Source organism: Onychomys torridus, chromosome 3, assembly GCF_903995425.1.
Source record: "Onychomys torridus chromosome 3, mOncTor1.1, whole genome shotgun sequence".
In the NCBI taxonomy this organism is placed as follows: Eukaryota; Metazoa; Chordata; class Mammalia; order Rodentia; family Cricetidae; genus Onychomys; species Onychomys torridus.
Window position 1 is genome coordinate 103046031 of NC_050445.1, and position 12665 is coordinate 103058695.

Sequence of the window (12665 nt, forward strand, 5' to 3'; positions counted from 1 at the left end):
ATCATTGAAAGTAACACTGGTACCTGGAGTTTAGGAGAGAGACCCCTTTGGTAGAGTCTGTAGGCTAATAAGTTCTAGGCATCCTTTAGACTGACTGTGGTGATCTGAAGACCACTAGGCATTCCTTAAGCTCTGCATGCTTCAGAAACCATCTGACCCAAAAATGCTGTTTGTCTCCCAGCACATTTGCAGGTCGGCCACACTGGCTGGATGGGGAGAGCTGTATGGACGCTCTGGATACAACTATTTTTTCTCAGGTGACTATTGAACAGCCTATTGTGGGTCTAAGAGTGGAAACCTAGTGGGAGGGACTGGTCCTGCTACAGCCGCAGTGGTGTGAGGAGGTGTGATGAAGCAGGGTAGAGATCAGGGCACTCTCCACTCAGCAGAAACCAGGGATTCACTTCAGAGGTAGAGCAGACTGCTGCAAGGATGGCCATGTGATTCTGATGGAGACTTGAGGGCTGGACCTGGGGTAGGGGCAGGTTGGTGCTACCTGCACATGGCCCTGCAAGGCAGGAAGCTGATCAGAACACCTCTGGGTAGAGCACATGCTACCAGCCTCAGTGCTGACAGACTGGTTTCTCTGGCAGGGGGAACAGATGATACCTGGGCAGATGTGGATGATGTCACGGAGGAGGACTGTGTTCTTCGGTTAGTGCGGTCACTGTGGGTAGGAGTTTGGGTCGGGATGGGTGCCTGGTTGGTGGCAGCCATGCTCTTCTGGCAGTGGGTACTCATCTCTGGTCTGGATAAGTGGATTGGCTCTTTGCCCCTGTCTTCCAACTATATATCCTCAAAATAGCACTGTTGAAGTCCACCCAGGAACTTCAGCAAAACACTGTTGGATACCTGAGCAGTCGACGGCCAGGATCACAACACATGATGACCTCAGGGTTCTCGTGCTGCAAGTCTAAAGTCAGCCCTACATGTCTCTTTGTTTAGAGCCCTCTACAGTGGCAGTATGCAGCTGGTCTGCTAAGTGTAAACCTTCCAGGTGTGCTGTGTGACAGAGTTGGGATAAAGTCCTCACGTAGCCACTGTATCCCACAGTTGAATTTTGAGTCACACATACCCTTTTTTCCTTCTTTGGTGTGTGTGTGTTTGGGGGTGGGGCAGCATTTGAGATGGTTTCATAAAACCACAATGGCTGGCTTTGCTTTTTGGCATTTTGAGACAAGGTCTTGTGTAGTCCAGCATGGCTTTGAACGTCTATGTAGCCAAGGATGACCTTGGACTCTTGGTCCTGTCACCATTTCCCAAGCTCTAGGACTGTAGACGTGCAGCACTGAACTGAATTACTTTAAAAGGGAAAAAGGGCTGGTTCACACTCCACCCCTTTCAAGTGGTTTTTAATGAACAAGCCTACAGATCTCCTTTGTGTGGTTGCTACCACATGGGAAGTCTTTAGCTGGTATCCAGCATCTCTGGAATGCACATGAGCATTCTAGTAAGATCAGCTGCTCAAATCATGGCTCAGGTACTTTGCTATGCCCAAGTTCTGCAATCGGCATGGAAAGCTGTAGCTCTGGCTTATGCTCAAGAACGTTTGGCTTCCCTTGAGGTCAGGTGACTTCTGCCTTGGCAGGTCCTCTTCAGCATACAGTTCTCAAGGGGGCAACTGACTGCTGGCAGTGACCAAGAAGCAGGCATTAAAAACTCTTTCTGCTGGGCCCTGTCTGCATGGCTGAACAGAAAGTAGCCTGAGAATTTGAAGGCTTTTGTTTGTTTGTTTTAATATTCCTCCTTGCTTTAAAGGCCTGATAAGTAGAAGGAATTTACTTACCTAGTATTTTTACAGTAAATTGGTCAAATCACCCTAAAAAGTCTTTATCTGTTGAAGAATTTCAGTCTGTTATATTCGTAAGGCATATGGCTAAAAATGGTCTTCATGGAAGGAAAAGAGGGAGATTGAGATGAACTCTTAATGGAAGCTTAAAGAGCCTGAGCCACCAGCCTGATGCCTTTTAGAACTGAGATTATCTTGAGTCTTCTGGCTTAATGTCAAGCAGTGCAGAAAGCCCTTTCCCACTCTAGCTGCAAATTGCTCTTCTTTGAAACATGTCCCAAGATAGGGATAATCTCTTCGAAAGTCACCTTCCCTACCCCTCCTTCTGACTTCTGGAGAATCGAACACAGGTTTTCATCCATACTTCCTAAAATAGCTCCCTACCCCATATGCTCTGAGTCAACATGGATTTCAACCCCTTTCTCTGACTATTTATTTCAGAAGTGGCGACACACACCTTTTTGATAAGGTGAGAGGCTATGATATCAGGCTGCTTCGATACCTGTCAGTCAAGTACATCTGTGACCTGATGGTGGAGAACAAGAAGGTGAAGTTTGGCATGAAGTGAGTACAGGGCATCTGGCAGGAAGCAGGCACAGGCTGAGTGTTCATGGTGTGAAGGGCTGGTCCACAGTGCATGGCCATTCTGGCATGGTGGGCTGGTGTGAGGCTGTCTGTGTGCAGCCTCTCACTGCATTTCGAAACAGTCCTGATGTGCCTTCATACACACAAATGTGCTGGTGCACATGGAGGCCAAAGATTGAGATCAGATATGTTCCCCAGTCATTCTCCACCTGACTTTTCAAGACAGTGTTTCCCTAAGCCTGAAGCTGACCAGTTCTGCTGGCCCTGTTGGCTAGAAAGCCAATGGATCCTCTTATCCTTTCACAGCACTGTGATTACAGGTGTTTGTAGCCACTTACAGCTTTTTCCATAGGTGCTGGGGATTGGAACTCAAGTCCTCATGCAGGCATAGCAAGTACTTTCCCAGCTAAGCATCTTGCTGTCCTTGGTTATTTTTTGTATTTGGGGGTGGGGGGCGTATTTTGGTTTATTTTGCTTTTTGTTTGTTATTTTACTTTATTTTGCTCTTTGTATTTTTGAGATAATGTCTTGAAATATGGCTGGCCAAGCTGGCCTTGAACTCAGGATGTAGCCTACACTGGCTCTGCCTCCCAAATCCTGGGATGACACGTGTGCAGCTACTCTCAGCTACATGTTCCCATGTTTAGGAGTGGCCTTTGGAGGTAGAGAAGTCCTTCCTACTGTCCGGCTCTGTCCCACCCTCAGGACCAAGAGTGGATGTGCCTCATGCCTCCATGGAGCTGATGATATGGAAGGTTATCCTCCAACCCCGGGTACTGGCTGAGGCCTTCTGCTTTGTTAGAGTGAAAAAGACCTCTTATCTGAGTTGTTGAAGTGGGCACAGGGAAGAGTTCTTAATTGGTTGCTGCTGAGGGTGTCATTCCTAAGTCTGAAGGACAGCTTTTTAGCAAAAAGTTCATTGTAAGAAATTGTAACACTCATTTGGGAAACTGTCTTTCTGTGTGTGTGTATTGGAATGCCATAACACAGTATGTCCCTGTCTTGTAGTGTAACCTCCTCTGAGAAAGTGGACAAAGCCCAGCGCTATGCAGACTTCACTCTCCTCTCTATCCCATATCCAGGTAGGAGACCAGGGTGAAACTTTCTGTGCCTAGGTGTCCTGAGAGCTGTTTGGGAGGAGCTGTATCAGGCATCATTGGACATTTGGGCCCCAGGTCACAGCAGTCATACTTGAGGGTCAGGTAGGATCCTGTTGAGTTGTATGTTTCTCCAGGGAGTGGTGGTCAGGGGTGGGACCTGGTCTTGGTATTCATAAGCTAAAACCTTGAGAAAGTTAGTTCTCCTGTGAGCTTCAGGTTCCCTCAGGTGTCAGTTAGGACTTGGAAAAGTTTGTCATAAAGGACTAGATCTTGCATATCCATATGGCCTGTGCATGTAAGAGGAAATGACATGTTCATACACCACCATCATTCATGCTGCTTTGGCCCATATGGTGTGTGTCTTCTCATGTATGTCAAGAGCTATTTGTGGATATCACCCTAGACAATGCTGTTAGTGAGGCAGAAAAGCAAAACGTGCTCTGTCATCAATACTTGCATAGTGACCTCCCAATATTGCAGGGCACTTTGGTATCCACAGAACCACTTTGCGTCTCCGCCACACAATCATTTGTCTGTGGCCAGGCTGTATTCTCACACGGGAAACTGGAGCTGTGTACTCTAGTTCCCCCACCATCCCTGCCTGGTCACTGAACATCAGTGCCAGGCTTTGTCAATCACAGCAAGGAGTGTCCTCCCTCCTTGAAAACTCACCCTCCTCTTACTGACTTCTTCCTTCAGTTTGGGCTTGGACTTACTTCCTAGTCTAAGTACCACATAGCCAATAGCAAGAGCAGGCTGCAATAGCCTCTCATAAAACTGCAAGTTCAGCTAGCTCCTTGTGAGAGATGTCTTCATCAGACAAGCTGATGGTCTTCAGATCCACTCTTGATCTAGCATCTTCCGTGTCCTCCGTGCAGTCTCATGACACTGTCTTCTGCTAGCTTTGTGTTTGGTGCCCTGTAGGACTAGGAGCCCTGGAACTGGCCCCTCAACTTTTCTGAGCATCATTTTCATCCTTCATAACATAGGAATAATGACACTTGTTTCAGCATACAGTGAGAGACTCTGCCCTAATAGACTCTGTAAATTACAGTTCTGATGAGGAGTTGTGGGAAGAAAGGCTCTTGAAACCTCTTAAAACCTTGCCTAGGGCTGGTGAGATGGCTCAGAGGTTAAGAGCACTGACTTGCTCTTCTAGAGGTCCTGAGTTCAATTCCCAGCAACCACATGGTGGCTCACAACCATCTATAATGATATCTGGTTCCCTCTTCTGGCCTGCAGTCATACATGATGTATTCATAATAAATAAAATCTTAAAAAAACAAAAACAAAAACAAATAAACAAACAAAAAAACCTTGCCTATAGTCTCATTAACCAGAGTAAGAACTAAGTAAATGATGGTACTTCCATCCATACAGCAATATATTCCATAGTAGAATAGTGCTCAATACAGTGAGCAGGAGCACATGGTGCAAACAGTTATAATCCTAGCATTTGGGAGGCAGAGGCAGAGGGTCACTATATATTCAAGGTCAAGCCTGATCTATGTTGTCCGTTCCAGGCCAGCCAGAGCTACATGGTAAGACCCCCTTTAAACAGAAGGTGAGGAGTAGGGTATAGAATTAATTTAGTTGACATTCCCAATTGTGTTAAGGAAAAGGTACTTACCAAAACTGAACAGGAAAGATGGCATAAAATGAGAGTAGTCTGAAATTTCCCCCAAAATTGTTATGTACTTCATCTGATGGTTTTATGAGTTGGGAGGAGGATGCAAATGACAATCTAAATAAATAGCCAGAAACAGACATAAGGGGTAAGTGGGCAGAAGCACTTTTTAACATGCTTGTATTCTTGAGTTTTTCTTCATGTGTGTATCAGTTTACAAATTGCTGTTACTGAAAGTCACTTTTATGGAAAGTGAAAAAGAAAGAAAGGGGCAGTGTTGGGTCAGTGATGACCACTGATGTGATAGATGATCCATGGGTCATGACTGCAGTTCTGGGAATCTGAGGCCCACACCAAGAAAAAGAAGTCAAGATCCTTTAAGGACAGTCACTTGAGTCCTGTGAGGACTTCAGGCGCATACAGGTCCTACTGATAGCATCAGTTTAACTTGTCTTGGAGATGGGCAGTGCTCCCCACTCTTCTTCAGAGTGTGAGAATAGATGGGGCCGAACTCCACCCACACAAGACGACTTTGTTTCCTTTAGAGTGAAGTGTCACTATGCCCTGCTTCTGTCCTCACTGTGTTGCGTGCTAGCAGGTTCAGAAACTTGTAGTAATGACGTCAGGCACAGCCCTGAGTACCAAGTCTGTTTTAATTTTGTCAGTTCTCACAAAAATAGTATATGCATCATAGACTTCTTCATAACTCAGCCTAGGGCATTTGGAGTTGATCAAGCAAGTCAGGATTTGGGAAACCAGAACACTTCATGGTGTCCTAAGAGATAATTGATGTCTCATCTTAGCCCAGACTCATAAGCTCAAGGCTCTGCCTGATAGTTAACGCTGTTTGGTTTTTTTTTCCTGGTGAGGTGCCCTAAAATCAGCCCAAGTATTGTGGCTGAAGATTATCTCCTGACTTCTCAATCAGTGATGAGCCTGGGGGATTAATATGAAGTGAAAGCCAAGGTGGGCACATGGAATGGGTCCCCACTTTCCTCTTCACAAAGACCTCTTTTGCTCTGAGGCAAGCCTAAAGGTTGTTGTAGAGTTCCCTGAGTATTCAGCCTCTGGTCTCACATAGAATCAAGGGCCCTCACTGGACTTGGTGTACCAAAGCCATGTGACTGCAAAAGTCTGCACGTGCATTTGCTGAGGAACTCGAAGAAGCTGTTCAGTCCCCTATGTGCTTTCCCTGCCCTGTGACTTGTTGCCACAGGAACCCACTCAGCAAAGTGGGTGTGTTCACCCCACAAAGGCAGCCCGTTGCCTAGGGGCAGGCCTCATCTCTGACCAAGGCAGCTGGCTGCTGCTGCAGAACAAGAGCTTGACTAAGGCTGGCATGGTGTTGCACTTCAGAGGTAGAGGCAGGTATGGATCCCTGTGAAGTCAAGGCCAGGATGGTCTGCATAGCCAGTTCCAGGACAGCCAGAGCTATATAGACCCTGCTCAAACAAAACAAAAACAAAAAGCATGTTGACTAAGTCAAGAGGGTGACTGAGAGTTCCTGTCACAAGAGTAATATGGTGTCAGATGTGTATTGCCATTTGAATGTCGCAAGTACCTGAGCAGCTGTGCAACTGACTATACTGTCTCATATGTATCGCTACATTTCAGCCTAAAACAGCCATCCCACAAGTAGGAAAACCAGGGCTTAATGACATTCACCAACTTATTCCCAGTCACAGGTGTAGGTAAACACTGGACTTTGAAGTTGGACCTGCTTCCAAAGCCTCTTCTCTGCACAGTTGCCAAGGCCTCACCCGGTAGTTTCTGAGGGAGTCTGAATGATGGAGAAAGTACCCTTTGCCTGCTGGGCTCACAGTAGTGATGTCCATTGAGTACTTGTTAGCTTGTAGACGCTGTCCAGGTCTCTCTGGATAAGGATATGCAGTCCTCTCTGAAACTTGTAGTTGGGGATTACTACCCCATTCTAAAGAAGATGGCTCAACTTCTGCAGGAAAGTGGACTCCTGCTGTAAGCATGGCCTTTATCTGCTGGGATTAACTCTAGAAACTGTAAAGGACCTGCAGTGAGGAGGGGTAACTAGTGGCCAGGGAGCACAGATGATAGTGTGAGAACACTTAGGACCTTGTGTTGCTGGAAATAGAGTGAGACCAGGAGCTGGCTCTGGCTCTCACCCTTTCAGTCAGCCTGAGCCTGCCCAGGGCACCAATGTGGAAAGCTTGGTGAGCTCGTGGCTCCCACATTCTCCCAGATCTAGGGCCAAAGGTGGCAGGCCAAGGAGCTGGTGACCACCAGGACAGGAAATGCCATAACTTTGCCTCCTTTTCCAGGCTGTGAATTCTTCAAGGAATATAAGGATCGGGATTACATGGCTGAAGGGCTGATATTTAACTGGAAGCAGGTATGAGTACCAGTATTGAATAATATTCAACCATGTTTCTTTGTAACAGGAGGCCACAAAGAGCTAGTCATCTTTTCAGGGAAAATACACCCTTATCTTTGTTCTTGCCTGGATTAGTCTCATTGTTTCTTTCTCTTCCTCTGCTGCCTGCATGTGTGTGTTAATTTCTCAATGCACACCTTTTCCTCTCCCCTTTTCATGGCAGCCTTTCCATAAAGGGAAGCCTTCAAAGCCAATTAGGGAAGGACCTTCCTTGCTTCCACTCTGTAAAGACTAGAAGCAGCGCTGTTTCCTCAAGCAGCAGATCATGCACAGGGAGCCTCCAGAGGCTGAGTTATAGTTGTAATTTTCTTGGGTCCACCCGCCCCCCCCCCCCCAAGTCCAGACAGATCTCTCACCTGTGATCCCACAGCTGCTTGGACCCAAGTAAACATATAGAGGCTTGTATTATTCGTAAACTGTATGGCCTATGGCAGGCCTCTTGCTAGCTAGCTCTTATATCTTAAATTAACTCATTTCTATTAATCTGTGTTTTCTCACATGTTCCATGGCTTATGGGTCTGCTGGCATGTTGCTACTTGGGCAACAGGCTGGTGTCTCTGCAGACTCTGCCTTTCTCTTTCCTGTCTCTCTCCTTGCATTTTCTACCTGCCTCTAAACTGCCTTGCCATAGGCCAAAGCAGCTTATTTATTAACCAGTGGGAACAACTTATATTCACAGCATACAGAAAGATATCCCACAGCACTGAGTATTGCTTGCTCTTGCAGCTTCAAATACTTAAGTGTCTGACAGATAAACTCCAGCTTTAGTGACCTGGTCACTTTGCTTTCTAAGCTGTCAATTACACAGTACCTCAGGCATCTGGCCCAGAGAAGGCGAGTGCTGTGGAGATCTGTCCTACCTGTGGTGGATACAGCTTCAGGGCTGGGACCTATTGTTGCCACAACTACATCTGCTGGCCAATTACATCTCAATGTCATTCTGTTCTCAGGACTATGTCGATGCCCCATTGAACATCCCTGACTTCCTGACTCACTCTCTGAACATTGACTGGAGCCAGTATCAGGTGAGGGCCTGATCATGCAGGCAGCATGAAGGGATGCTGTGACCAAGGGACTGTGTTGCCCATCCTTTGAGACCTTGGGTAAATGTTATAGTAGTCTGACATCCCACAGCCCAGACAAAGAGAAACTGCTTGTCTATTGAACTCTGTTGTGCGCGCGCGTGCGCGCCGTGTTTAAACAAGGTCTCACTGTATAGCCCAAGTTAACCTAGAACTCATTATGTAGACTATCAGACCAGCCTTGAACTCAGAGATCCAAATGAATGCTGGGATTAGAGGTGTACACCATCATGTATAACTTTCCTTATTTACTCTAGACTAAGAGAGTCAAAGTCTTCCAAATGTAACTCAATGATTTGTGTCCACCAGGGGGATCTGTTTCCAGGGGACCTCACAAAGTCTGCTCTTCCACATCTGGGCTTAGCAGCTTTTCATTTTTCTTTTTAATGGAAGTGCAGAGCTGCCTGACCTCATTTGACTGCAGAAACCTTAAAAGATAGAGCTGGCTCTCCACACTGTATAACCCTCACAAGCTGACAGCTGCTGGGAGTCGCCCTTGCTGCTTGCCTCAGACAGGACAAGTAGCTCTTCTGCCACCTTCCCCATTTCCTGTTCTGTTTGCCTGCCTGCCCCCTTCTCAGCTCCCTCTTGTCTGGCTGACAGCGTGTCCTTCAGGATTTGGCTCTGTGTCCACTTCAGGAAGACGTTCCTGATTTGCCTCCTCTCCCCATCCCTGATGACTGGATGCCTGCATCTACCTTCCCATTAACCCCCTGGGTGTATCTGTCATGGAATTTTCCACTGAGCTGTAGTTACTGGTTTAGAGATCTGCTTCTTTGAGCTCCAGAGGACCCACGGCTTGTGTATATCCTCCACACCCCCTGCACAGGAAGCCAGGTGTTGGGGTACATGCCTGTCATCCCTTACTCAGGAGGATCATTGCAAGTTTGAGGCCAGCCTAGGCCACTTAGCAGACCCTATCTCAAAACCTACCCACCCCATACCCTGCAAAAAAAAAAAAGAAAGAAAGAAAGAAAAAGAGAGATGGGAACAGCTAAGCCAGTGATTCTGAAAAACATCCTGCCTCCCTACCATTTTTATTTGTGCCCTGGATTGAACAACTCCCACACAGCCTTAAGGCTTCCTTTTCTCAACTGGAGGCCCCACTCTCTTATGTGATACCAGGGAAGTTTGTGATGACAAGGACTGGATTTGTCTTATGTTTGTTCTCTTCTTGCTATGTGGATTCCAGGGAACTGAACTCAGGTCTTCAAGCTTGATGGCAAATGCCTCTATCCACCATGCCGTCTTGCCAGCATGGGTAATAGCCTTGATCACAGCTTAGATGGCCAGGCCACTGTCTGGGCACATGCAGGAGGGAAATGTCAGGTATTTCTCCTGCACGGGTGTTTCTAGAAGAGGATCATTTAGAGGGAAAGCAGGCTGGTGCTCTTCCCTGTGATCTGAAGAGTAGGTTAGGGGTCCTGTGTTCTGGCTATGGTGTCACGGGTTAAATAGTCGAGGGGAATCTGCATGTCCCTCAGTTTGTGTACAGAACTCTCAGGTGGCCTCCGCCCTAAGCTGCCCTCCTGTCCTCTCTAGAGCCGCTTGTTCTCCTTAGGCAGGTGGATCTGATGAACCACTCACCAGATCAGGGTGACAGGGGGCTGTGGTGCTGGTCCTGCTAAGGCTGTCTCCTCTGGGGGGGACGGAAGAGCTCTACTGAGTAGCTGGAGATGCTGCAGTTGGGCTCCTTGGCTTTGAGCAGACCTTTCCTTTCCTTGAAAGTGGGGTTGGCAGCCCTTTTTCTGGCCTAATTAGGATCCCTGAATTGTAAGTGTTCTTGGAGAAGGCATGCTGGAGTGCCTTGATGGCAGTGAGAAGCAGACCGCTGGTTAGCTGACTTCAGAGCATGGACACTGATGTGATTCCAGGCATGCTGGTGGCAGGGTGGGTGTGTCAAAAGAATGCTTCCTCATGTCCTCTTTGGCGCCAGGGGTGCACCTGGCCTTGTGTGTGTGATAACTTTGGAGTCCCGGACTCCCTTATACTGTACCTCATTGGTGATCAACTGTTGTTCATTCCACTTTGCTCTGCTCCTAGAGGCTTTTTCATGGAATGCATGGGATGAGCATCAGGGGTAGACCTAGGTTTTTAGCACACAGCCAGGCCTGCTCACACTCAGTAGTCTCATGTTTTTGTTTCTTACTCTCCTGTAAATCCTAAGAGTCTGGTGGCGCCAGACCCACCCCTCAGCTCAGCTGTGTGGTTTTGGGCCTTCCTAGTGCAGCCCTCTCCATGGATAACTAGGCCCAACCCTGGGGACATGCTGTCTCTTCCTGATCAAAGTCTCCTTTAGATCTGCAGTGCTTGGCGCTCTGCAGAGCTGCTATCTTCACAAGCAAGCCTGACCTGAGGCTTCCTGCTACATGGCTCCTGTCCTCACTGCAGAATCTCGGCTCAGGAAATCTCTTGGCAATAGTGTGTCTGACACAGTGAGCCAGCTGTGTAGAGAGACCCTCATGCTCCTGCTGGTAATGGCGTTATTAGCACAATGCTGCAGCAGGTCTCTGGAGCTGCTGAAAGTGGGTCAGAACTCCCTGGGGGTATGGGAGGGTCAGGTAAATGAGTCTGCTTTAAATTCCTGGGAAAACCACTGCAATTACAGGTGCCGTGTTCCCCTCCCCCCGGGAAGTGCTCTCATCGTTGGCATGCGCCACCCTCCCTGCACAGCCCAGACGCTAATAGGCAGTTGTGTCCTAAGAGAGCAGAGGCTGTCCCTAGCCAGGGACAAAGGCTCTGCAGAACTGGGTCAGGCCCCTCCATGGAATTCAGATTGGGAGTGGGCTGCTCTAGAGTGCCTGGTCTAACCCTCTCACTGGGCTAGAACAGATGTTAGAATAAATGGCAGCATTTATGTATTTCCTGACTCCCACCTAATGAACCTCTTACTTAAAAAAAAAAAAAGTGTCTGCTAAATACACTGTATATATGTTATCTATCAAAAGACAGTATGCGGCCGGAAGGTGGTGGGACATATGTATAACCCCACCACTTGGGAGCAGAAGCAAAAAGGTAGTGAGTTTCAGCCCAGCGCAGGCTAACGGAGGGAGACTGACACTAAGAAGGAAGGCCGCCCCGTGGCTCAGCAAGTAAAAGTGATTGCTGCTGAGCTTGACAACCCAAGTCTGACCCCTGAATCCATGCAGACTGGCCCCTAAAGTTCTCCTCTGATCTTTCACACACGAGCTATGGCAAGAGTGCATCTTGTTCTTGTTTTTTAATATGTAGGGGTGGTTAGCCTGCATGCATGTCCGTGCATACTTGTGTGCAATACCCATGGAAGCCAGAAGATAGCAGATCTCCTGGAAGCCCCTTAGGACTGAAGTTACAGATGTGGGTACAAGAAATTGAACCCTGATCCTCTGTAAGAGCAGGCAGTGCTCTTAACCACTGAGCTGTCTCTTCTACCTCAGGAATGTCTCTCTGTCCCTCTCACACACACGTTAAACAATGACACAAAAATAGCGTGCAGTGAAGAGCAGTAAAGGTGAATGAAACAATGATTAAGAAGGTTAGTGTTTGTGTTGGTTTCCATCGTGTGGTGGCAGATGAAAGAATGGCTGTTAGGAAACAGTATCCACACTGGGCCCTGGACCTAGAAGCCACTGGTAGGTGGCTTCTTGAGAGCACCTGCTGGAGACTTTTCTTCCTCGCTCTCCAGCACACTGAGTAAAGGAGGGTGGCTGATGGAGGCAGGAGCTCTTGGAGCCAAGGAATGAATGTCTCAGGTTATTTGGGGTTTGAGGCCTTTAGCTTAAGACCAAGAGCCTTGTATACTTGCTGTCCCAAAATTATGCTTGGCTCCCCATTTGTTAGTTTGAGATAGGGTCTCATATGCCAAGCTGGTATAGCTGAACTTGGCCTTGAATTCCTGATCCTCCTGCCTAGGCCTCCTAAGGGCTGGGGTTACGAAGGGTCTACTATCACACCTGGCAGCATGTTTGTTAGATTTTTGGTGCCAAGATGGAACCTGGCATTTCTTAAATCCAAAAGCGTGTGCTCTACCACTGACCTACACCTCAGCTGGCATTTGTATTTGTTTCGGGATTTTTTGAGACTCAGTGTGTAGTCA

At 47.6% G+C, this 12665-nt stretch overlaps 1 protein-coding gene and 1 non-coding gene across 6 annotated transcripts in view; both read left to right on the forward strand.

Annotated features, from left to right (window-relative positions):
• The window catches only part of Mtmr14 (myotubularin related protein 14), a 44382-nt gene that overhangs the window by 15733 nt on the left and 15984 nt on the right, over nucleotides 1–12665 (forward strand). For 4 of the 5 annotated variants that reach the window (XM_036181336.1, XM_036181338.1, XM_036181337.1 and 1 more), the window contains exons 4-9: nucleotides 182–257; nucleotides 594–654; nucleotides 2231–2353; nucleotides 3383–3456; nucleotides 7396–7466; nucleotides 8459–8533. In XM_036181336.1, the coding sequence (XP_036037229.1) occupies nucleotides 182–257; nucleotides 594–654; nucleotides 2231–2353; nucleotides 3383–3456; nucleotides 7396–7466; nucleotides 8459–8533 (480 nt within the window). Of the gene's footprint in view, nucleotides 1–181; nucleotides 258–593; nucleotides 655–2230; nucleotides 2354–3382; nucleotides 3457–7395; nucleotides 7467–8458; nucleotides 8534–12665 lie in introns of those variants that run through there. The other variant, XM_036181342.1, reaches the window with a different exon arrangement.
• LOC118580960 lies at nucleotides 5380–5453 on the forward strand. Its single transcript, XR_004944610.1, has one exon. It is a non-coding gene; the product is annotated as a small nucleolar RNA SNORD113/SNORD114 family (small nucleolar RNA).